This window comes from Pseudophryne corroboree, chromosome 3 (assembly GCF_028390025.1).
Source record: "Pseudophryne corroboree isolate aPseCor3 chromosome 3, aPseCor3.hap2, whole genome shotgun sequence".
Classification (NCBI taxonomy): domain Eukaryota; kingdom Metazoa; phylum Chordata; class Amphibia; order Anura; family Myobatrachidae; genus Pseudophryne; species Pseudophryne corroboree.
Genome location: NC_086446.1, coordinates 3624958 through 3650283, shown reverse-complemented (window position 1 = coordinate 3650283; position 25326 = coordinate 3624958). Strand labels below are relative to the sequence as shown.

Genomic DNA, 25326 nt, shown 5'->3' with positions numbered 1-25326 from the left:
ACTGTCCCTGTCCAGGGTATCAATATTTTCAGTCAGGGAATCCGACCAAGCCACCCCAGCACTGCACATCCAGGCTGAGGCAATCGCTGGTCGCAGTATAACACCAGTATGTGTGTATATACTCTTTAGGACATTCTCCAGCTTCCTATCAGCTGGCTCCTTGAGGGCGGCCGTCTCAGGAGATGGTAACGCCACTTGTTTTGATAAGCGTGTGAGTGCCTTATCCACCCTAGGGGGTGTTTCCCAACGCGCCCTAACTTCTGGCGGGAAAGGGTATAATGCCAATAATTTCTTTGATATCAGCAATTTTTTATCGGGTGAAACCCACGCATCATCACACACTTCATTTAATTCTTCTGATTCAGGAAAAACTACGGGTAGTTTTTTCACACCCCACATAATACCCTTTTTTGTGGTACTTGTAGTATCAGAAATATTCAAAGCCTCCTTCATTGCCGTGATCATCTAACGTGTGGCCCTACTGGAAAATACGTTTGCTTCTTCACCGTCGACACTGGAGTCAGTGTCCGTGTCTGTGTCGACCGACTGAGGTAACGGGCGCTTTAGAGCCCCTGACGGTGTTTGAGACGCCTGGACAGGCACTAATTGATTTGCCGGCTGTCTCATGTCGTCAACAGTTTTTTGTAACGTGCCGACAGTATCACGTAATTCCTTAAATAAGACCATCCAGTCAGGTGCTCCCTAGGGGGTGACATCACTAATACAGGCAATTGCTCCGCCTCCACACCATTTTCCATGGGGGTGACATCACTAATACAGGCAATTGCTCCGCCTCCACACCATTTTCCATGGCTGGGCCTGTGATCGTCCCTCTGGAGCTAATGTCCAGTAGCCTAAGAAGCCCAATCCACTCTGCACGCAGGTGAGTTCGCTTCTTCTCCCCTTAGTCCCTCGCTGCAGTGAGCCTGTTGCCAGCAGGTCTCACTGAAAATAACAAAAAAACTAAGTCTATACTTTTATCCTAAGCAGCTCAGTAGAGCTACCTAGATTGCACCCTTCTCAGCCGGGCACAAAAACCTAACTGAGGCTTGGAGGAGGGTCATAGGGGGAGGAGCCAGTGCACACCACCTAGTCATAAAGCTTTTATTTTTGTGCCCTGTCTCCTGCGGAGCCGCTAACCCCCATGGTCCTGACGGAGTCCCCAGCATCCACTTAGGACGTCAGAGAAATGTATAAATATCGTTCCTTATTATCCAAGAAAATCGTAAGGTCAGCTGAATCGCTGTTGTTATGGACAAATGCCTGCAGTGTTCGAGATTGCCTCATTAAAGATGATAATTTTAATGTGATAGCACACACAGATTTTCCAACTGTAGAATGATTAAAAGTTCCTTAACAACGTATTTTTGACACCACTCTGCCGTTATCAAGATGATAAGTATTTCTCACCAAGGTGCAGTATAAGAAGCCGTATCCTATGGCACAAGGATGTAGCGGCTAAGCGGCGGTGGATGTTAACGTTGGTGCCGGGTCCTATAGCACAAGGACCAGACGGCACTGGAGAAATTGCAACCAGCCAAGTTGGAGATAGTAGCGATGAGGCACTCCTGGAAACACTGACAGGTCTCATGTACAGCTGAATGTAAACGTCCTGGAACCAATGGTGTATTAATCTTGCGGCTCTGCAGTACCGTATCCAAACTCCTTGACGCGTTTCTCCGGCTTAGATCATGCCGGTTTCCTCAGAAGGTTATATTTATAATTATTCTCATCTAGCATTATATGGTATGAAATACAAAGAGGATTGGCTCAAGCGGCTGGATCTAACCCTATCAGAAAACTGATAGCCACCGCTCCCCCACCACCATACATAACAGGAGAGAAATTGGCTGCAGAGAATTGCTCACTGGTGTATGATAAACAAGCACTTAATAAATGTATAGATGTTAAGAATAAGATTGTTGATGCTAGTACTAACCCGTGCAAGCTGTACCCTGTTTTAAACTTTCCCCAGGATTGTGACCAAGAGGATGAGCCCACAACAATATCAGCACTCTCTCTAGCAGCCACCATAGCAGAAACAACAGTAAGCACGGCCCAGCCAGTAAGAGCGATATCAAAGGCCCCTAGTGGAGGGACAGGTGAGGTTGTATCGACCGGTAAGTACGGCACTGTACACTATGCAGAAACCATTACACCACATGTTGTAGAATCTACTCAGAATGATATTATTGAACTTAATCATGTCAGGGTAATTGCAGTGCCAAATGGGAGAACTGACACTTCAGGAGTCACTCCTGTCAGAAACATCGCCATGCACTGCCCCTTTTCCCGAACGGAATTAAGATCAATGGTGTCTGAATTCCCTGATCCTTGGAAGGATCTAGTTGCAAGCCAGAAGTACATTAGAGAGCTAGGAAATACTGTGGAGCCCAATAACAAAGACTGGCGGACATTGCTGAGGGCATGTTTACCCTCTAATGTCGACTCCGCAAAGTTTATAGCTGACTGTAGACTAGATGAAGAGGTACCCCTTACTGAGGAGTACAATCAAGATAATGTGAAGAGAATTAATTTGCAGCTAGGAGTATATTTCCCTGCTGTTGTAAAATGGAGCAAATTTTTTTCCATAAAACAAAAAGAAGGGGAAACTGCTTCAGAGTATATCCATCGGGCACTACAGGAAATGGCTAAGTACACTGGTATAGAAGACATCAAAACAAATGTACATCATAGGGAAGTAGCAGTTTCTGTGTTAATGGATGGTTTAAAAGAAACTTTAAGGACTAGAGTACAGACAACTAGATCAAATTGGAGAGGTATGTCGGTGGCTGCTTTGGGAGAGGCCGCTATGAGGCATGATCGGAATATCACCAGACACAGGGCGTCACAGAGTGATAAGCTGATGGCCGTAAGTATACAGGAACTAACCACAAGGCCACTTCAGCATAAACCTCAGACCCCTGTGGGTAAGTCAAATGTGGTAACTTGTTATTACTGTCATAAGGAGGGACATTTTGCACGAGACTGTAGATTGAAAAATGTACAAAAATCATACCAACCCCCTAGACAACGACATGACACACGAAATTGGGATTAAGGACCGCAGAGACGGAGTTATGAGCCACACACAGGGGAAACAAAAAGGTATCCCCCAAGAAGAGACTGGCAAGTCTCTGATAGTTCCCATTTACCCCCTTCACAGGTAATAGCTGCCAGCGCAATGCAGGGAGATCACCACATACAATAGGGGTGGGGCCATACCTGTAATCTGCAAGCAGTGAAATTGATTGCGAGCCTTGGAAGTGAACCCGAGGTCACAATTGATGTATCTGGTAGATCTCTAAATTTTCTTGTAGATACGGGGTGGCCAAGTCAGTGATAAATTCGACCGTGGGCATGAGAACCACTGGTAAAACAATTCCAGCCATGGGAGTAACGGGAGTAGTACAACACTACCCTTTAAGCAAACCTGCAGATATTACGATAGGGCCTTTGCACACCAAGCATTCTTTTCTGCTGGCTGCATCGGCTCCGACTAATCTCCTAGGGAGAGATTTACTGTGCAAAATGGGATGCGTCATATATTGTACTCCTGAAGGTGTGTTCTTGGACATACCCGAAAACCACGCTCAGGAAGTGCAGGATATGCTAGATTCCCCAACAAGATTAATGTCACACACTGTTGTTGCAAATAGGTGTCTGTCCAAGGTAGAGGAAATGATTTCCCAGATACCGGAATCACTTTGGACCAAGGATGGACAAGACACTGGATTAATGGCAAACGTAGCCCCAGTAGTTGTACAAGTAAAAGATGGTAGGATAGCTCCAAAAATCCCACAATACCCTCTGAAGCCAGAGGTGGAGTTAGGAGTTTACCCTGTAATAGAGCGCTTGCTACAACAGGGCATTCTGGTAAGCACTAGCAATAGTCCCATCTTCCCTGTTAAAAAGAGTGGGGGGAGGGGTTACAGATTAGTGCAGGATCTAAGGGGGATCAATAAAATAGTTGAGAGTCAATTCCCCGTAGTGCCAAATCCAGCTGTCATCCTTATGCAAATCCCTCCCACTGCCAAATTTTTCACTGTGATTGACCTCTGCTCCGCCTTCTTCTCGGTACCTCTGCAACCTGACAGTCAATACTTATTTGCATTTACATACAGAGGAGTTCAGTACACCTGGACTCGCTTACCACAAGGTTTCATAGACAGTCCAAGTATTTTCTCCCAGGCCTTGCATGATTGTTTACAATCTTTTCAACCTGAGAGCGGATCAATATTAATACAATACGTAGACGACTTACTGCTATGTTCGGATTTGCTCGAATCGTCCCTGAGAGATACGAAACAACTCCTGTTTCATCTTTCAGACACAGGACACAAGGTTTCCAAAGATAAGTTACAGTTATGCCAGACCAGGGTGAAGTATTTGGGACACTGTCTGACACAAGGACTGAGACACCTCACCGCCGATAGAATTCAAGCAATTCGTGACATGACCCTGCCACAAACCCAGCAACAGATTAGAACGTTTTTAGGAATGTGTGGGCATTGCCGTAACTGGATCCCAGGTTTTTCCATACTAGCCCTACCTTTGCAGGAGATGGTCTCATCAAACAAACCCGATCGGATTTCGCACACAGACGAGTCTGAGATGGCATTTGAGTGACTTAAACAGTGCCTAACGTAGGCACCAGCATTAGGTATGCTAGACTATGGGAAACCCTTTGAGCTGTACGTAACAGAGAGTGCTGGGTGCGCAGCAGGTGTCTTAACCCAGAAGCATGGTGATGCCAGCAGGCCGGTAGCCTACTATAGCGCCCAGCTAGACACGGTAGCGCGATCCCTCCCCACATGCTTGCGAACTGTTGCAGCGATAGCATTGCTAGTAAGTAAAAGCTAAGATGTAGTGCTAGGACACAACCTCACAATTCTACAGCCCTACTGAATTCTGCCCAAACCAGGCACGTCTCATCAGCACGGTTCACAAGATGGGAATTGGCATTAATGGCCCCCGTAAACATCACCATAAGGAGATGCTGCGCATAAAATCCTGCAACGTATCTCCCAGGTGTGCCTGGACAGGCACAAAGGGTGAAGGATGAGAGTGATGGTGAAGGAGGATTTAGTACAGGGGATGACACGCATGATTGTATGGAATATTTGACCCAAAATTTCACGGCAAGACCTGACATCAGGGACAACCCACTGGAAGATGTAGATTTTACTTTCTACACTGACGGTAGTTGTCACAGACAGACAGACTCAGGAGACTTGTGTACTGGATACGCAGTCGTAGATGACCAAGGTACCGTAGAAGCGAAACCGCTAGGCCCACCACACTCAGCACAAGTTGCTGAACTGGTTGCCCTAACCAGAGCATGCGAATTGGCTAAGGGCAAGTCAGCCAATATCTACACCGATTCTAGGTACGCCTTCGGAGTAGTCCATGATTTCGGAGCCCTATGGTGCCTCAGAAATTTCATGACGGCAGCTGGCACACCCGTAGCGCATGCAGCCCACATCAAAAGACTTCTAACAGCGATACAGGAACCCGACAGAGTGGCTGTTATCAAGTGTAAAGCTCACACATATAGCCAAGACCCGGTATCACTTGGTAACAGCCGAGCAGACGAAGCTGCTAAATCAGCAGCCGGTACCCCCATACAGAGAGACAGCACACAACTGATGGTATTTAATACTGTAAACATACAGAAATTATATGAAATGCAAAATTTGTGTTCACCACAAGAAAAGGCAGTTTGGAGGTCAAAAGGATATGGCCAGGAGTCCTCAGGACTCTGGACAGATGGACAGGGTAAGCCAGTGGCACCCAGAGCATACCTTCCAAGTCTAGCGGAAGCGGCACATGGGCTAACTCATCTAGGCAAAGAAGGAATGTGTAAGTTGGTAAGAGCCTATTGGTGTGCGCCATGATTTTCTTCTCATGCGGGAAAAAGACCGATGACATGTCTCACCTGCTTGAGGAAGAATATCGGTAAGGCAATACCAACAGAGCCATCCCATATCCCTCCTACAGATGGCCCTTTTCAGGTGATACAAATTGATTTCATACAATTGCCACCATGTAGAAATTTAAAAATATGTAATGGTCTGTATTGACGTGTTCTCAAATTGGGTTGAAGCATTCCCCGCGGCCACAAATACCGCTGTGTTTACTGCAAAGAAAATTGTGCAGGAATTTGTGTGCAGGTATGGTATCCCTAGAATCATTGAGAGTGATAGGGGTACCCATTTTACAGGTGAAGTCTTTCAAATAATGGGGGTAATTCCAAGTTGATCGCAGCAGGAATTCTGTTAGCAATTGGGCAAAACCATGTGCACTGCAGGGGAGGCAGATATAACATGTGCAGAGAGAGTTAGATTTGGGTGTGGTGTGTTCAATCTGCAATCTAATTTGCAATGTAAAAATAAAGCAGCCAGTATTTACCCTGCACAGAAACAAAATAACCCACCCAAATCTAACTCTCTCTGCAAATGTTATATCTGCCCCCCCTGCAGTGCACATGGTTTTGCCCAACTGCTAAAAAATTTCCTGCTGCGATCAACTTGGAATTACCCTCAATGTGTAAATTGATGGGAATTAACAGTAAGCTGCACACTCCGTACCGCCCTCAGGCGAGTGCGAAGGTGGAAAGAGTAAACAGCACTATTAAAAATAAATTGAGCAAGGTAATGACTGAAACAGGACTGTTATGGCCCGAAGCTTTGCCAATTGTATATACAGCATCAGAACCACTCCCAGGTCCCCTCTTAATCTGTCTCCTTTTGAAATTTTGTTTGGTCGACAACCCCATGTTATGATTAACCACCAGGATGATTTGAAATGTAACAATGAAGTAACCGTTAAGTACTTGGTTAAGATGAGTAAGCAATTGAGGAATCAGAATGATAATCTAAAGTTGGTGATTCCTGATTTGCCAGACAGTAATTGTCATGACATTGAACCTGGGGATTATGTAATGATACTGAATTTTCTACGCTCAGGTTGCCTTATTGACAGATGGGAAGGACCATACCAAGTCTTATTAACCAGCACAACAGCATTGAAGGTTGCCGAGAAGGAGACTTGGGTCCATTCGTCTCATTGTAAAAAGGTTGCTGATCCAGAGAGGTCCCGTGATAAAGAACAGACGGTAGAGGTTGTATCACTAGAGTGTCTGTTCAGGGAAGATTGATACGACACCTGAGCGCTGAGAATAATAAGACCGGAAGCTTGTCGAGCCAGATTTCTTTTTCCCATTTGTTATTTTCTCCAGGTCCCACCTCACTCCTATTTCCTTTCCCCCTTCTTATTTTTCTCCTTTTACTCCTCTAAGATGGACTTGCCCCAAGAGACTGTGATCCGGATTTTCCTGTTGACCCTGTTGTTGACCAGAGCAGTCTGTTTCGGTGAGAGTACCATGGAGGTCGAGAAAGGATCTGGAATGGGTTCTGATAACCAGGATGGAGGCGTAGTTTTCCAAGAGCAGCACAATCACAGAGTAAAGGCGAGTATCAGAAAACGATCTGATAGCATTGACAATAGAAGGAATTGTGAAGGATTGTTAGCTGAAGAAAACTGCATCTGTAGGCATTGTGATAACATAGTTGAGGATGGGTGCATCAAGAAATGTCAGTCCAGTTTTAATATCCACATGGACCGGCATCCATTGAGTGACTATCACTCCTTAGTGGGTAAAGTGTTACACCAGACAGACTGTTGGGTATGCTCTCAAGTACCTCAAGGTCACAGCAAATCAGGGCTAGTACCATTCCCTTTAACTGTAGGAGAGGTACTTGAGCTAAGTGGTGGGAAGCCGGTGGACAAGAGGTTTAATATCTCTAGTCCTCCTAGTTTGCAGCTCCACCAGTATCATGTGGATAGATCCTTAGTATGCTTTAACATTTCCAATCCCCGAAAGCCGGGAAATTGGGAAGTGTCATGGAGTAATCAAACCATGACCTTTTCATACAGACCCGACAAAATGCCCATAGACACAGAACTTATACGCCAGATAGCCGACAATGGAAGGTTCTTCCGGTATAGGTACACTTTAGGAAGTAGGACCATGCGAGTTGGAGAAGTATCACCAGGATACTGTGCACATATCGTACAACCCAATACATGTACTAGACAGATGGGAGAATTAGGGTTAGGAGATTTCACATGGAAAATTTGTAACATGGTAATGTCATACTCCATCCCATATGTTCTCCCCGATGATGCATATTTCATATGCGGGAGGAAGGCGTATAAGTGGCTTGCCCCAAAATCAGAGGGATTGTGTTACATTGGAAAAGTACTGCCTGAAGTAATGACTGTATCCCATATCAAAATGAAAGACATTCACCGCGGTGCCCAAGCTCCTTATACTCACACTCATTACGAGCACGTCGTTAAAACGGCACCTGACAGAAAGAACAGAGCATCCGGCCTCTGACCTGATCCATGAATCCACCGGGATTCAAGTCCTACTCGCGTTAGATATCACTCGTACCGCCAGAGGAGTGATAAACTTTAGATATATATCTGCGCTAGCAAATTTGTTAGACAATATCACCGAAATGTATGACGACACATTCAGGTATACTGGGAGAGAGTTACAAGCCTACAAAACAGAACTGGTTCAGCATAGGATGATTCTCAATTACCTCACAGCAGTGACAGGCGGGTATTGTGTTACCCTAGCAACTCAATATGGAATAAAGTGCTGCACGTACATTACAAACAGCACGGAGGACCCAGCCGAGGTCATAGACCAAAAGATGGATGACATTTTACAATTAAAGTGGGAGTTCCGAAGGAGACACAATCTCACTCTCGCTGCTGTGAGTAATGAGCTGACCAGTTGGGTGTCATGGTTGAACCCACGAAACTGGTTCTCTGGTTTAGGAGAATGAGCCCAAGGTATTATAATGGACGTAGGGAAATTTATTTTGTGTATCCTGGGAGTCGTCGTATTGGTTGATCTGATATTTAGATGCGCTCGGATTTTAATGAAGTGTAAAGGTAAAACTAGAGTGATAAGTCTGAGGAGTGAGGACACTGTAATAACAACAACTAATTTGGTTTATGATCCAACGATAGAGACAATGTTGTGATGAAAATGTGATTCCACGGTCCGCTTCTTTCATGCGTTTCTCCTTTGTTTTCCTCCAAGGTACAAAGACATCCGCTTGGAAGAAGAATTTGACAACCTCTTTTATACAGACCATTGATGAACTTTTCATACAGACCCCCAATATCCCTAGTGACTTTAAATTTTTACGAAAGCCCAAATACTTTAGATACTGTAATTTTATGGACATTGAGAAAGCTTTTGCCGCCATTTATAGCAAAAGCACCGAGAGACATCAGACAACATGTACATCAAGACAAGACATCAGACAAGACCTCAATCGGCGAATGCATACTAAACTCACATAGTTTATGACTGCATTTATAATAATTGCTTCTTATCCTCATTTCTACAACCTTCAGGTAATGACACACATAGTCGACAGGGAATATAGACACATATATCAGCATTCACATGTTCCCACCCATTCATGTATCGTCAACTAAATGTGCTCCCCCATTTGTTGCAACCAAAAGCCGAAAAGAGCTCGGTAAAGTTTGACAGCCCATCCACAGACCCTTAATACGGGATAAGAAGGATTCAAATGTATACTTCGCAATACCTCGAAGCTTGATTTAAAACACGTACGGCACGATGATACATGACCCCTCAAACATGGATCCATACACACATGCTTCTACTATCTCACTAGGTCATAGTTTTCCCACCTTCTCCTCTCCTCCCTTTACCCAATCATAAAAAGGTATTTACGTGATGACATATATTTTTGTTTGAATTGTTTTAGGAAGTGGCAGTTATTGATGACTGCCAAAGGGTGGACTGTCAAAGTCGAAAAATATCATGCTGCACGTTGCCAAATATTGACCTCATGCGCTTGCCCGCTGCACGTTCTCTCCCGTGCGTACGCATACACGCAGTTGCGTGACGGCGCCTCCACGGCCGTGTGCTTAGGCGCGTGGTATGTGTATTTACGGTAGAGTTTGTGTGCGTCTGGCGGGCGACTCAATCGTTACATAGTTAATCTGAATAGTAGGTTTTATAGGTAATGTTCCCCTTAATAATAACTGTAAGTTTGTTTAATGTAACTGGTCAGTGGACAGAGGAATTCCTCTTTGCATGATACAAAGGGTTAGACAGGGTTTGAACGATGGTGTTTGGTACCTAACTAAAGAACATTTTATTAGAAACAATCCGATGCTGGTTAGGTAAAGATTAATCGCTCCTGCGTATAGTTATGCCTATAAGTAGTTTCTGGACATTTACTATATTTGCAGTTCATTATCCATGCGCCGGGAATCCTGAGATTCCCTCCCACCTGAGCAGTTTGATATAGTCACAGCCCACCTGTTTAAACCAACCTATGACCTTTTGTTATAGTGCGAGGAGACATTCCTGTGTCCAATGAACAATGAGATTATAGGTCCCTTTGTAGTGTACTGTATGTAATGTATATAAGGACAGCCAGCCAGGACCAGCTCAGTCTTCTCTCCACAAACGGTTTTCATCATTGACTAACTCGGAGCTGGTTCCAGGACTGCGCAGCGATCATTCCCCATGTGTGTAAGTTCTCTGTAGCCATTTCATTCTCTTTCTGTGTTAGCCTTTTACTCTCTCTCATTGTATGTTATTGTTTGCGATTGTGCCGCTATTGTGTATTTATGTGTAGTTATTCTGTTAGATATTGATGTTAGCATGTAGCGTATAAGATGTTATCTGTTTTCCCCTTTTTACGTACTTAAATCTCGTTAGTAAAGGTTTTGGAGCCTTAGCCAAGTATTGTGTGTTTATTACATTGCTGAGGGTATTCGGAGCATCTTAATCGCTCAAGCAGCTTTTATATTAACAAGGTTAAGTAGCATTATATCCTAACAGTACTTCAGTAGTAAGGGTTACAATATGAACTCAATATTTCAGTGTGTTGCATACAAGGTTTACTGAGTGTCATCTCGTGAGCGTCTGCGCCGCTCATGTTCCACTCGCGGGCTCAGCGTACGCTACGCTAGCAGCGTAACATTACGGTAGTCGGCCGCCTATAGCGTGCTCGATACCAAGCGTAAGCCGTGAGCGAACGTGCCGCTCGTGCGTCTCGACCACAGATTAGCGTCTAGTACGCTAAGTGCGTACCCTTATGGTACCCCATAAGCCAATTGCGTACTGAGTCTTTTACCCATTTATAGTGAATGTTATAAGGTAAAGAATCAGCTTTATCACCGTCATACAGTAATCACACCACCATAAAGTAACCACCACACCGCCATACAGCAGTAATGACATGGCCACACAGTAATGACTACACCGCCACACAGTAATCACCACACTGTCATACAGTATTCAACACCACCATACAGTAATCACAACGCCATAAGGTAATCACCACACCATCATACAGTAATCACACCACCATACAGTAATCACCGCACCGCCACACAGTAACAACCACACAGTAATGACCACACCGTCATACAGTAATCACACCACCATAAAGTAATCACCACAGCGCCACACAGTAATCACACCACCGTAAAGTAATCACACTGCCATACAGTAATCACCACACCACCATAATCAACACACCGCCACACAGTAATCACCACACCGTCATACAATAATCGCACCACCATAAAGTAATCGCCACACCGTAATCACACCACCATACAGTAATCACACGGCCATACAGTAATCACACGGCCACTCAGTAATCACTACACCGCTACTCAGTAATCACTAAACCGCCACTCAGTTATCACCACACCGTCATACAGTTATCACACCACCATAAAGTAATCACACTGCCATACACTAATCACTGCACCTCCACACAGTAATCAATCACCACACCGCCATACAGTAATCACCACACACTAGTTTCCTAATATAACATTGCAGTGACGTTGGGATAGAGAGGTCAGTGTGATAGAGAAAAGGGAATGGTAGATAAGAAGTTACCTTCGCGGGAAGGTGTACAGTGCAGACTTGCTCACATGAATGAAACAGGACTCTTAGAACTGAATGTACATTTCACATTTACTTTCCTCACCAGTGACGTACCCCTCAGCAAACAATATGTTTCCTAAAACGTACGTTTCATATTCACTTCTCACCAGTGACGTACCCCTCAGCAAACAATATTTTTCCTAAAACGTACGTTTCACATTCACTCACCAGTGACGTACCCCTCAGCAAACAATATTTTTTCATAAAATATTTATTTTTGTTGTTGCATTGTGAGTAAAGTTTTATATATTTTACCCAGGTCTGAATAAGTTATAGTTTAACATTTTCTAGACATATTATACAAAGTGTGCCCCCAAACTTTCCAACCTCTTCTACGGACGGTAACCTGTTTTGATTTTCTACTGGAGAGCCCTCAGCATCCTGGGAGAGCAGCTCAGCCTGTGCATCTTCCGAGGCACTCAAGACTCTCCAACATGGCCTAATTTGCAATGATGGTACCGATGTATCAGCAATTATACGCTGCTGGACGGAAATAATGCAACAGCACTGGGCGCCCCTATGCTTAGTTAGCATCTGCCCATATTAGCTTATACTTGCAATTGCATACGGCAAGATAGCAACAGCAAGAACTGCAACTGAATGAGCCACACAATGCCGTTTAATTTTTTCATAAAATATTCTCACTTGCAAACACACAAAGTACCTCCTGAGTAATTCCACTTACTCAGGACATGGAAATGGCTTCTCACCTGTGTGACTTCTCTGATGTGTAACAAGAGATGATTTCTGTGTAAAACATTTCCCACACTCAGGACATGGAAATGGCCTCTCACCTGTGTGACTTCTCTGATGTATAACAAGATATGATTTCTGTCCAAAACATTTCCCACACTCAGAACATGGAAATGGCTTCTCACCTGTGTGACTTATCTGATGTCTGACAAGATCTGATTTCTGTCCAAAACATTTCCCACACTCAGAACATGGAAATGGCTTCTCACCTATGTGACTTATCTGATGTCTGACAAGATATGATTTCTGTCCAAAACATTTCCCACACTCAGAACATGGAAATGGCCTCTCACCTGTGTGACTTCTCTGATGTCTAACAAGATATGATTTCTGTCTAAAACATTTCCCACACTCAAAACATGGAAATGGCCTCTCACCTGTGTGACTTCTCTGATGTCTAACAAGATGTGATTTCTGTCCAAAACCTTTCCCACACTCAGAGCATGGAAATGGGTTCTCACCTGTGTGACTTCTCTGATGTGTAAAAAGACTTGATGGCCTTGTAAAACATTTCCCACACTCAGAACATGGAAATGGTCTCTCACCTGTGTGACTTCTCTGATGTCTAGCAAGAACTGATTTATCTCTAAAACATTTCCCACACTCAGAACATGGAAATTGTCTCTCTCTGTGACATCTCTGGTGTTTAACAAGAACGGATTTATCTCTAAAACATTTCCCACACTTAGAACATGGAAATGGTCTCTCTGTGCGACTTCTCTGGTGTCTAACAAGATTTGATTTCTCTGTATAACTTTTTCCACACTCAGAACATGGAAACAGCCTCTCAACTTTGTGATATCTCTGATGTATACATAAAAATGATTCATATCTAAAGCATTCCCCAAACTGAGAACATTGAAGTGGCCTATTCCCTGGCTGATGGGTAACAGGCTCTGTGCTCTGTGTTGAACATTCAGCATCTATATTAGAGGGACACACTGTATCTACTGTCAGAGCTGTAACAGATGCATCAGAGATATCAGGAGAACATTCCCCAGGATCAGAGGAACCAGATGATATATCTGCACGGTGATGTTCCGGATGTATAACTGGGGTAAGAGGGATTTCTTCCGTAGAATCTTGGGTGTCATTCTCTTCTTCTATTTCACCATCTGGAAATATAGTCAGAGGATCCTCTGAGACATTCCGGCTGCTACATCCATCTGCTGGGAATAATATACATATATGGAAAACGTTTGTCCAAAGTTGACATTTTTCAATACAGACTATGGTGAAATGTCACCAAATTGCCATCACATGGGCAGATGTTGGGAAACCATCAATATACAGAGACTATATATATATATATATATATATATATATAATATTCTACTATGTATCCCGCACCAGACTGAAATAATTTGATTATATTAATAAAAGTACATTGAAAAACAAAAAGCAGCTAGTAAGTGTATTCCTCCTCTGGGGTTATGAACTTTAGAATGCTGGAGGTGCTCCTGCAACCAAGAAAACCAAACATTAAACAATGTGTTTGTTGCAAAGAGGCAACAAGAAGAATAGATTGCTTTTTGGAGCACTCTTTTATAACAATATTTAATTTGCAAATCGTATGATATGATTGTAATAGGTTAAAACGTAACCTTTAATTCATACTCCTAAAATAAACAGGGATTTTCTGAATAACATTGACTATTGTGTAAATGTCATTCTGTAAAGGCATTGAATTCAATTGTATCCCTTATAAAGAATAATGACATATCTTATATTAGATCTGTGTGAGAAATAATTATACGTCTTGTATTAGATCGATATTACACTTGTGGTAAAAATATTCATAAATCTCAATACATATCTAAATATATAGATCGCAGCCATGAAGACCATTTGATATTACTATCATCAGCAAACAGACCAGTATCATTTCTTTTACTCTAGATCTGTATCCATAGCTATCAACATTTCATTCAAGTCTATTCTCAGCTATGTATACCAATATCATAAACCTGTTTCAAAAATGTATCACTATGTTCATCTGTATAATTCTCTGCCAAATTCCTAGATACATATGTTACATATCCAGCATGTTTCATTTAGCCACAGATTTCTGAACCAGTGTGTCAAAATTGTTCCAATCTGCTTAAAATCGCATTATTAGGATAAACACTTTTTATACAATATATCACTATGTTTTTCCTATATATATATATATATATATATATATATATATATATATAATATGTGTGTGTGACAATTCAGCACGTGGACTCCAACCTACACACCAGCCCGTCTCCTAATTCTTGCAGTTCTCATGTTACTATGGTGATTCTTGTGTTTGGTTCAGTGGAATTAGCCAGGAATATCGCAGATTCATAAATGGTGCTCGGCCGTCAGGCTGATTCCCAGCAGACACCAGGGTGGGAGGAAGAACTTTCCCCCGGTAGACATCTGCAATATCCAGCCACGGTGTACAAGGCTGACCTGCCAATATTACATCATCAATTACATGACCCCTGACCAATAGCCATGCTCCACATACCCAAGGCAGCAGTGGGGAGGAGAGGGACAGAGGTTGAGTCATTCTGTGCACTGGACTGGGGATGAGAGGTTGACCTCTCCCAGTTCTGGAGAAATGTTGGGAGATCCCGGCTGGGGAAGGACTTGAGCATGTGGGTAAAGCTGCTGTACCGCTGCAGTGAGATGTAGTGTGTACCTAAAGGAACCAGCAGGTGGATATAAAGCAGCTGTATACAGTACGATTGGGACAATGGGGGTAATTTAGAGTTGATCACAGCAGCAAATTTGTTAGCAGTTGGGCAATACCATAGTGGTCATTCCGAGTTGTTCGCTAGCTGTTTTCGTTCGCAGAGCAGTGTTTAAGCAAAAAAGCGGCGCAACGTGCATGTGCAACGTACTTTGACAACAGCCGAAGTAGTTTCACACAAGTCTAGCGAAGCTTTTCAGTCGCACTGCTGGCCGCAGAGTGGTTGACAGGAAAGGGGCATTTCTGGGAGGTAACTGACCATTTTCAAAGAGTGTGCTGAAAAACACAGGCGTGTCAAATATAAACGCAGGTGTACCTGGGGAAACGCAGGCGTGGCTGGCCGAACGCAGGGCGTGTTTGTGACGTCAAAACAGGAACTAAATAGTCTGAAGTGTTCGCAAGCTTTGTTCGTTCGCACTTCTGCTGAGCTAAGATACGCTCTCAGAGGGCGGCGGCTTAGCGTTTGCACGGCTGCTTAAAGCAGCTAGCAAGTAAACAACTCGGAATGAGGGCCCATTTGCACTGCAGGTGGGGCAAATATAACATTTGCAGAGAGAGTTAGATTTGGGTGAGCTATTTTGTTTCTGTGCAGGGTAAATAATGGCTGCTTTATTTTTACACTGCAGTTTAGATTTCAGTTTGAACACACCCCACCCAAATCTAACTCTCTCTGAACATGTTATATCTGCCCCACCTGCAGTGCACATGGGTGGTCATTCCGAGTTGATCGCTCATTATTTTTTTTTCACAACGGAGCGATTAGTCGCTAATGCGCATGCGCAATGTCCGCAGTGCGACTGCGCCAAGTAAATTTGCTATTAAGTTAGGTATTTTACTCACGGCATTACAAGGTTTTTTTCTTCGATCTGGTGATCATAATGTGATTGACAGGAAGTGGGTGTTTCTGGGCGGAAACTGGACGTTTTATGGGTGTGTGCGAAAAAACGCAGCCGTTTCTGGGAAAAACGCGGGAGTGTCTGAAGAAATGGGGGAGTGTTTGGGTGAACGCTGGGAGTGTTTGTGATGTCAAACCAGGAACGAAACTGACTGAACTGATGGCGGAGTAAGTCTCGAGCTACTCAGAAACTGCTAAGAAGTTTCTATTCGCAATTCTGCTAATCTTTTGTTCGCAATTCTACTATTCACTCCCAGTAGGCGGCGGCTTAGCGTGTGCAAAGCTGCTAAAAGCAGCTTGCAAGCGAACAACTCGGAATGAGGGCCTTGGTTTTTCCCAACTGCTAACAAATTTGCTGCTGCAATCAACTCCGAATTAGGCCCAATGCCCCTGGGTGAGACTGGACAGATCTGAGGTAACTGCCAGTGAAGGTTGGGGCCTTTGTAGGGGCTGTTATGGTAAATTCCTGTCATGTTGGTAAATTCTCAAACCAATGTTAATATTGATGTGGATTTATTAGTTGTGGTAGTGATATATAATGATTTTTACTCTGCAGTAAAGGTAGTGATGTAACATACGCTTGTATCTATCTATATAGGGTCGGATTAAGCCGGGGGGTGGAAGTAGGCATATATGAGATTGTACTTACCTCCCAACATGACATTCAAGGAGGGACAAATTGCTCTCTATCTGGACTTCCCTCTTAATACACGATTGGCGTCACCTGTGTTGAACTATTTTATTGATAAAAAACCCAGGTGATTGCAATCATAAATTAAGAGGGAAGTCCAGGTAGAGAGCATGTTGTCTCTCCTGGAATGGGTCATGTTGGGAGGTATGGATTGTGTATATAAAATGTAAACCAATGAAGTATATTAGATGTAAACCAATAGTGTAATAATGCCTGGGTGCTGTTTATAGCTCTACCTATAACTGTGTTATAAAGTTTTCTTGTAGTGAAACAAAGACAAATTAAACAACCTTAAATCACACATAGAGCAATAAAATCTCTAAGTTCTCTATCAGGGTCCACAGTGATCCACAGGATCTACTTTGGGATATGATGAAGTGACAGCGGATTGGGCACCAAACAGTTAAGCTTTTCAGACTTCAATGATGCATCGGGCCAGCCCCCTATATGCCCGCCTCCTGTCTCAGGTAATTCAGTTTTTTGCATGGTGCAGGAGACAGTCACGTTGTACAGATGAGCTGCTAGATTTTTTTTGCAGCCACAAGCTTTGTTATGTTATAGTGCGGCGGGGTACACTGGTGCGTCTGAGTTTATCAGACGTTTGTTTGTGGCATGGTCACACATGGAAGTGGGGTTTAAGTCTCCCTGTATCCCGCTCTTTCTGAGGCAGGTGATACAGCACTGAGTTCCTACCTACCCCGGGCGGTACGAGTAGCGAGTAGGTGCCTGATGCAAAAGAGCATTGTGAACTGCTGTATTATTAGCTGTGCATCTGAACACGTTCAGTGTCCGGTTTAAGGTAATGCAGTATTGTTCTTCCTACCTACTTATATGTATTATGTAGTTGAAATGTTCTTATCTAGCAGTGTATATTAATGCATTCTTGTTTTTGAGACCGATTGCTAGTGTGATTGCTGACTCTAACTCTGTTATATGTTAGCTGTCCCTTGTGTTGTCAGATCCTCAATGCTGGTGCGAGGCAGGTGGGATCTGATTTGATTTCACTTTAGAGTATTAAAGTGAATACGGTCACATTTATGCATATATTACACTGGTGTGGTTAATATTTTTGCTATGTCCACGAAAGGCAAAAGTGACGAGGTACCTACATTAATATCATGTTTGTCCTGCAAATCTGGGTTAACAGCCCAGGATCTGGTACAAGATGACTTGTGTGCAAATTGCTCTAGTCTCCATAAAAACCTTCTGAATAGACTGGCCCCTAGTCAGGGACCTTTTCAGTCACAGGAACCTCCCTGGGCAGCTTTTGCACATACGTTGTCTAACTTAGCAAACCGTATGACACCTGCTACAGTACCAGGGATGGTGTTCCAACTTAGCCCTTACATGCAACATCCCACATGGGTTATGCCACATCCAGTGTATGAGTTAGATCAGTCCTCAGCTGCTTTTCAGCAAAATTTAGCGGATAGGCCCAAGGAGGGGAAGTCAGATAGACAGGGTGCTTCGTCCTCAATTTCTACTCGATTTTCAGAATCAGATGATACTTCAGGTGATGAAGCTGAATCTTCCCATTCTGAATCTGCTTCTAGAGATAAGGAGCACTCCTCATCAGTGGATATACCTGATTTAATTCAGGCTGTTAAATCCATTTTGTCAATTGAAGAGGCAGCAGAGCCTGTGTTTTTAAAACTAAGTCCTAGAGGATGCTGGGATCCATATAGTATCATGGGGATGTACCAAAGCTCCCAGTATGGGTGTGAGAGTGCTGAGGTTCCTGCAGAACAGACTGACCAAACTTAAGGTCCTCAGAGGCCAAATTACTGAACTTGTAGAACTTAGCAAACGTGTTCGACCCTGACCAAGAAGCTGCTCGGCAAAGCTGAATAGTTGAGACACCCCGGGCAGCCACCCAGGTAGAACCCACCTTACGTGTAGAGTGGGCCTGAACAGATTTTGGACATGCCAAACCTGTTGTAGAATAAGCATGCTGGATAGTAGGCATGATCCAGCGAGAAATTGTCTGCTTAGAAGCAGGACACCTAATCTTGTTGGGATCACAAAGGACAAATAGCGAGTCTGACTTCCTGTGACAAGCAGTTCTCTTCACATATATTTTCAAAGCCCTCACAACATCCAGGAACTTTGAGGTAATCGAGGTGTCAGTAGCCACTGGCACAATAGGCTGGTTGATATGAAAAGCCGACACAACCTTTGGAAGAAATTGCTGACGCATTCTGAGCTCAGCTCTATCTTCATGGAAAATCAAGTAGCTCTTGTGCGATAATGCCTCCACATCAGACACATGTCTAGCAGATGCCAATGCCAACAGTGTGACTGCCTTCCAAGTAAGAAACTTAACGTCCACCTCCTGTAAAGGTTCGAACCAGTCTGATTGCAGAAACTGCAGCACCACATTTAGATCCCAAGGTGCCGTAGGAGGAACAAAGGGTGGTTGGTTGTGCAGAACTCCCTTCAAGACTGTCAGAACCTTGGAGAGCAGCAAATTGTTTCTGGAAGAAAATGGACAAGGCCAAAATCTGGACCTTGATGGAGCCCAAGCGTAGGCCCACATCCGCACCTTCTTGCAGAAAGAGGAGAAAACGTCCCAGTTGAACCAAGCCCTTATGGACCAGTCCGGAGCAATGAGGATCACCTGAACTCTTGTTCTTTTTAGAAGTTTAAGAATCCTTGGGATGAGTGGAAGTGGAGGGAACACGTACATCGACTGGAACACCCACGGAGTTACCAGGGGATCCACTACAACTGCTCGTGACCTGGAACAGTACCTCCGTAGCTTCTTGTTGAGACGAGAGGCCATCAAGTCTATCTGAGGTACACCCCATCGGCTTGATACCTCTGTGAACACCTCCGGGTGGAGGCCCCATTCTCCTGGATGGAGATCGTGTCTGCTGAGGAAGCCTGCTTCCCAGTTGTCCACTCCCGGAATGAAGATTGCTGACAGTGCGTGCCTTCCTGCCCAGGTGAGGATTCTTGTTACCTCTTTGACATCGTAGCCCTGCTCTTCGTTCCGCCCTGCCTGTTTATATAGGACACCGCTGTGATGTTGTCCGACTGAACCCGAACGTCTTAATCTTGTAGAAGGTGCGCAGCTTGTAGAAGGCCGTTGTACATGGCCATTAGTTCCAGAATGTTTATTGGAAGGAGAGATTCCCGACCTGACCACTTTCCTTGGAAATTTTCCCCCTGCGTGACTGCTCCCCAACCTCTGAGGCTTGCATCCGTGGTTAGAAGAATCCAATTCTGAATCCCAAACCTGCGGCCCTCGAGTAGGTGAGAAGTTTGCAGCCACCAGAGGAGTGAAATTCTGGCTTTTGAGGACAGGCGTATCCCGCTGGTGCATGTGAAGATGTGATCCTGACCACTTGTCCAGGAGATCCAGCTGGAAGAACTGTGCATGGAACCTTCTGTACTGTAGAGCCTCGTAGGAGGCTACCATCTTTCCCAGAAGGCGAATGCACTGATGAACCAACACCCTGGGAGTTTTCAAGACATCCCGGACCATTGATTGGATCACCAACGCTTTCTCCACAGGCAGAAACACCTGCTGCTCTTCCGTGTCGAGTATCATTCCCAGGAAGGGTAGTCTCCTTGTCTGTTCCAAATGAGACTTTGGAAGGTTTAGGATCCACCCATGATCCTGGAGTAGTTGAGAGTGCAACAGCTTCTCCTTGGAAGATGCCTTTATCATCAGAACGTCCAGAAATTGAATTTATGTTCACTCCCTGTTTGCGTAGGAGAAACATAATCGCCGCCATGACCTTGGTGAATACCCTCGGTGCTGTGGAAAGGCCAAATGGTAATGTCTGGAACTGATAGTGACAGTCTTGTAGTGCAAACCGTAGATAGGCCTGGTGAGGCGGCCAGATCGTAATGTGAAGGTACGCATCCTTAATATCCAGGGATACTAGGAATTCCCCCTCCTCCAGACCTGAGATCACCGCTCTCAGAGACTCCATCTTGAATTGGAAAACCCTCAAGTAGGGGTTCAACGACTTACCGTTTTAGGCCTTACCGAACCATCCAGTTTTTGGTACCACAAACAGGTTTGAGTAATAAACCTTGGTTTTTTAGAGAGGTGGAACTGGAACAATTACATTTGTTTGTACCAATTTTTTAATGGCTTCCTGTAGGATATCACTTTCTGTCAGCGAAGTTGGTACGCCTGATTTGAAGAATCTGTGAGGTTGGAGTTCTTGAAACTCCAGTCTGTACCCCTAAGGTAACAATATCAGTCACCCAGGTGTCTAGGTATGATGACGCCCAGACGTGACTGAAGTCTTTTAGTCTCGCCCCCACCTGCCCGATCTACAGGCTGGGAGGGTCCACCATCATGCTGAAGATTTGGAGGAAGCAGAACCTGGTTTCTGTTCCTGGGAACCTGTTGGTGCAGGCTTTTTGGATTATCCCTGACCTCCTCTAAAGAAGATGGGAGGGGGTTTGGATGTTTACATTTTGCGGTCCGAAAGGACTGCAGTGTAGGCGTAGGTTAAGATTTCCTAGCCGGGGCTGCTGCGGAGGGAAGAAATGTTGACTTACCCGCAGTCACTCTGCATATCAACGCATCGTTAAATAGTGCCTGACCTGTGAAGGGCAGGTTCTTCACACTTTTTTTTTATTCTGCGTCCGCAGTCCATTGGCGTAGCAAGAGTCCCCTGCGTGCTAAAACTGCCATGGAAGTAGCCCTTGCATTAAGCAGGCCAATGTCCTTCATGGTCTCCACCATGAAACCTGCAGAATCCTGTATGTGACGTAAAAACAAGTCACTGTCACTCCTATCTATAGTATCTAAGTCCTCTAGTAAGGTGCCTGACCACTTTACTATGGCTTTAGAAATCCACGCACAAGCAATAGTGAGCCTAAACGCCACGCCTGTAGCAGTGTATAGTAGTTTGAGCGTAGTCTCAATCTTGCGGTCAGCCGGCTCCTTTAAGACAGTTGAAATCACCTTTTTAGACAGCCTCGATACAGAAGCGTCTACTATAGGTGGGTTTTCCCACTTCTTCCTATCCTCTTCAGGGAAAGGGAAAGCAATGAGAATTCTTTTAGGGATCTTGAATTTTTTATCTGGGTTTTGCCAGGATTTTTCAAACAAGGAGTTTAACTCCTTAGAAGCAGGGAAGGTAAGCGAGGATTTCTTATTTACTGTAAAATAAGATTCCTCTGATTGTTCAGGTACCTTCTCAGAAATATGCAAAACATCCCTAATGGCTTCAATCATTAGCTGCACCACTTTAGCAAGGGATGCATCACCCCCTGCATATCCCCATCACCGTCCCCTGTATCAGAGTCGGTATCAGGGTCAGCTTGCATTATCTGGGCAAGTGTACGCTTTTTTGGGTATGTAGGTGGGGTTTTAGATGAAGTAGTGGGGGCTGAGTATGTCAAACCCACTACAGATTGTCTCAAAAACTGCATCTCTTTCTCAGTATGTGACATCCTTGTTGAAATCTGGGATATCATTCCCCTTAAAGAATCCACCCATGGGGGTTCGGAGTCAGAAGGCTGAGACAGTACATTGCAGTCCTGAGTACATGGAATAGACTCCTCAGGAGAATATACACATTCTGCAGCACAGGACACAGAGTTCCTAGACATGGTAATGTGGATATACACACTTACACACACACACACACACAGGAAAATGTCAGACACAGTTTCCCCCAGAGTACCTTCAGAGAGTCAAAGAGTATAAGGAGCCAGCCACACAGCGCCCCTGTAGGCAGTTATCATCATAAAAGCCTGTCGCTGACTAACTAACCTTAATAGGGTAGTTAGTACATATATAACACCCACCCCCTTGTCTATAACACCCTGGTACCGCAGAGGTATAGCTGGAGTGATGTGGAGGGCAGCGCTCCCTGTCAGCGTCCTAGTTCCTATGATCTGCAGGGCGATAAGGACGCTGGTGAGTGCTGGATCCGCTCTGAGGAAGTCCCGCCCCTTGTAATGGTGCATGGTTTCCCGCACAAATAATTTAAACTGGCCTGAGGATTTTAGTGTTAACAGGGGGATTAGCCCCGGTTGCTGCATGACCAGTGTAAGGAATATCGCGCTGACTCAGGACGCCCCGGAGCGCAGCCTGTCAGAGCTGCACTCCCACCCTTGTGCTGCCATACCCGCCGGCAACTTGCTAACCGGGATGCCGGTGCTGTACTCACCACTCTTCTTTCTTCTGGCTCTGTTAGGGGGTGGCGGCCGTGCTGTGGGAGTGAGCGGTCGCCTCGTGGGCTTGCGATCAGCACCCTCAGGAGCTCAGTGTCCTGTCAGCGGAGTAGAGAACCATTTACTCCTCAGGAAGTTGGTTCCTACTTCCGCCTAAGTCCCACGAAGCAGGGAGGCTGTTACCAGCAGCCTTCCTGTAACCTAACAAACTCAGACAATAATAAAACCAGAAAAACTCCTAAGAGCTCCCCTAGCTGTGACCGGCTTCTCTGGGTACATTTTCTAAACCGAGTCTGGTAGGAGGAGCATAGAGGGAGGAGCCAGCCCACACCATTAAACTCTTAAAGTGCCAGTGGCTCCCAAAGGACCCGTCTATACCCCTTGGTACTAAATGGACCCCAGCATCCTCTAGGACGTAAGAGAGAGCAGAGTTTCCTAATTCAGAACAACTGAAGGAAATCATGCAGGAGGCTTGGGTTACACCCAGTAAGAAATGTAAGATTCCCAAATAGTGGGTTCATTTTCTCCTTTCCTACTGTGGACTGTTTAAAAAGGGAGGTTCCTCCCAAATTAGATGCGCATATAGGGGGTAATTCCAAGTTGATCGCAGCAGGAAAGTTTTTAGCAGTTGGGCAAAACCATGTGCACTGCAGGGGGGGCAGATATAACATTTGCAGAGAGATTTAGATTTGGGTGGGTTATTTTGTTTCTGTGCAGGGTAAATACTGGTTGCTTTATTTTTACACTGCAATTTAGATTGCAGATTGAACTCACCACAACCAAATTTAACTCTCTCTGCACATGTTATATCTGCCCCCCCCTGCAGTGCACATGGTTTTGCCCAACTGCTAAAAACTTTCCTGCTGCGATCAACTTGTAATTACCCCGATAGTTCAACTTGTGTGCAAATCTACATTACCTCTGCCTTCAACATCATTAAACAATGGGACTGAAAGAGGGATTTAGGGGTTTTTAAAGACTGTTTTTTCCTTAGCAGGGGCAGTGACTAGCCCAACTATGGCCACAGCCTGGGTGACTAAAGTAGTAGCAGGCTGGGCAGAAGCGATGGAAGATGATGATTCAACAGCTACGAGAAAACAGTTATCCCATATTACATGTATAAAGCAGGCAGCTGCTTTTATGGAAGAAGCTGCCCTGGATATCAGTATAGTAGCTTGCCAGGCTGTAGCTTCCTCAGTAGCAGCTCGCAGAGCTATTTGGCTATGTGCATGAAAGGCTGACTCAGAATCCAAGAAGGTTCTGGAATCTTTGCCTTTTGTTGAAAATATTTGTACAGAATTAGATAATATTCTTGTGTCTGAAGCAGACTCCAAAAAGATGAAGGTTCCCATCACATACAAGACTAAACGCAAGTTTCTGACTTTCTGGCCCATTTGGGTCCAGGGTAAAGCTAAAGGAAAGGCTTACAGCAAACAGTCTCAGCCAGACATTTTCTAGTAAGGCTAGGAACAGAAACGGACAAGGTAAACAGACATGGTCAACCAGATGCCCAGATTCTAAACCAGAAGACAAGCTGTCAGTTTGATGGCATGGGCCTGCACCTGGGGGACCCCAGGGTTGGAGCGGACTTCTTTTTGCACAGGTTTGGAAAAATTCCACCACAGATACCTGGGTGCAAGAAGCAGTGTCTTGTGGTTAAGCTTTTTCCTTAAGGAAGAATCTTTCTCAAAGATTTTGTTGTACCAGTCAGTCTCCAATGGAATCGAAGGCCCTGGCTCTACAAGTGGCAGTGCAAAAAAGACTGCAGTCAGGAGTGATAATGCCGGTTCCTACTGCACAAAGGGGACCAGGTTTCTATTCCAACCTGTTTCTAGTTCAGAAACCAAATGGATCCTACCGACCCATTCTCAATTTCAAGACTCTGAACAAATACATCTGGAAGCATCGGTTCCGTATGGAAACTCTACGGTCTATTGTCCTGGCAATGGAGCCGGGAGACTTAATGGTGTCCCTGGATATCCAGGATGCTTACCTCTATGTATCTATAGCACCTTCCCATTAGTTCTATCTCAGGGTTGCTATCCTACAACAGCATTTACACTTTCAGGCCCTACCAA

General features: G+C 44.6%; 1 protein-coding gene and 1 pseudogene across 2 annotated transcripts in view; one reads left to right on the top strand and one right to left on the bottom strand.

Annotated features, from left to right (window-relative positions):
- LOC135056588 (oocyte zinc finger protein XlCOF7.1-like) overlaps window positions 1–25326 on the top strand; it is a 195415-nt pseudogene that overhangs the window by 60492 nt on the left and 109597 nt on the right.
- Window positions 12181–25326, bottom strand: part of LOC135054490 (zinc finger protein 436-like) — a 54942-nt gene continuing 41796 nt past the window's right edge. Inside the window, exon 7 of one of the 2 annotated variants that reach the window (XM_063957598.1) lies at window positions 12181–13959. In XM_063957598.1, the coding sequence (XP_063813668.1) occupies window positions 12719–13959 (1241 nt within the window). In that variant the 3' untranslated portion in view covers window positions 12181–12718. The remainder of the gene's footprint in view (window positions 13960–25326) is intronic. The other variant, XM_063957599.1, reaches the window with a different exon arrangement.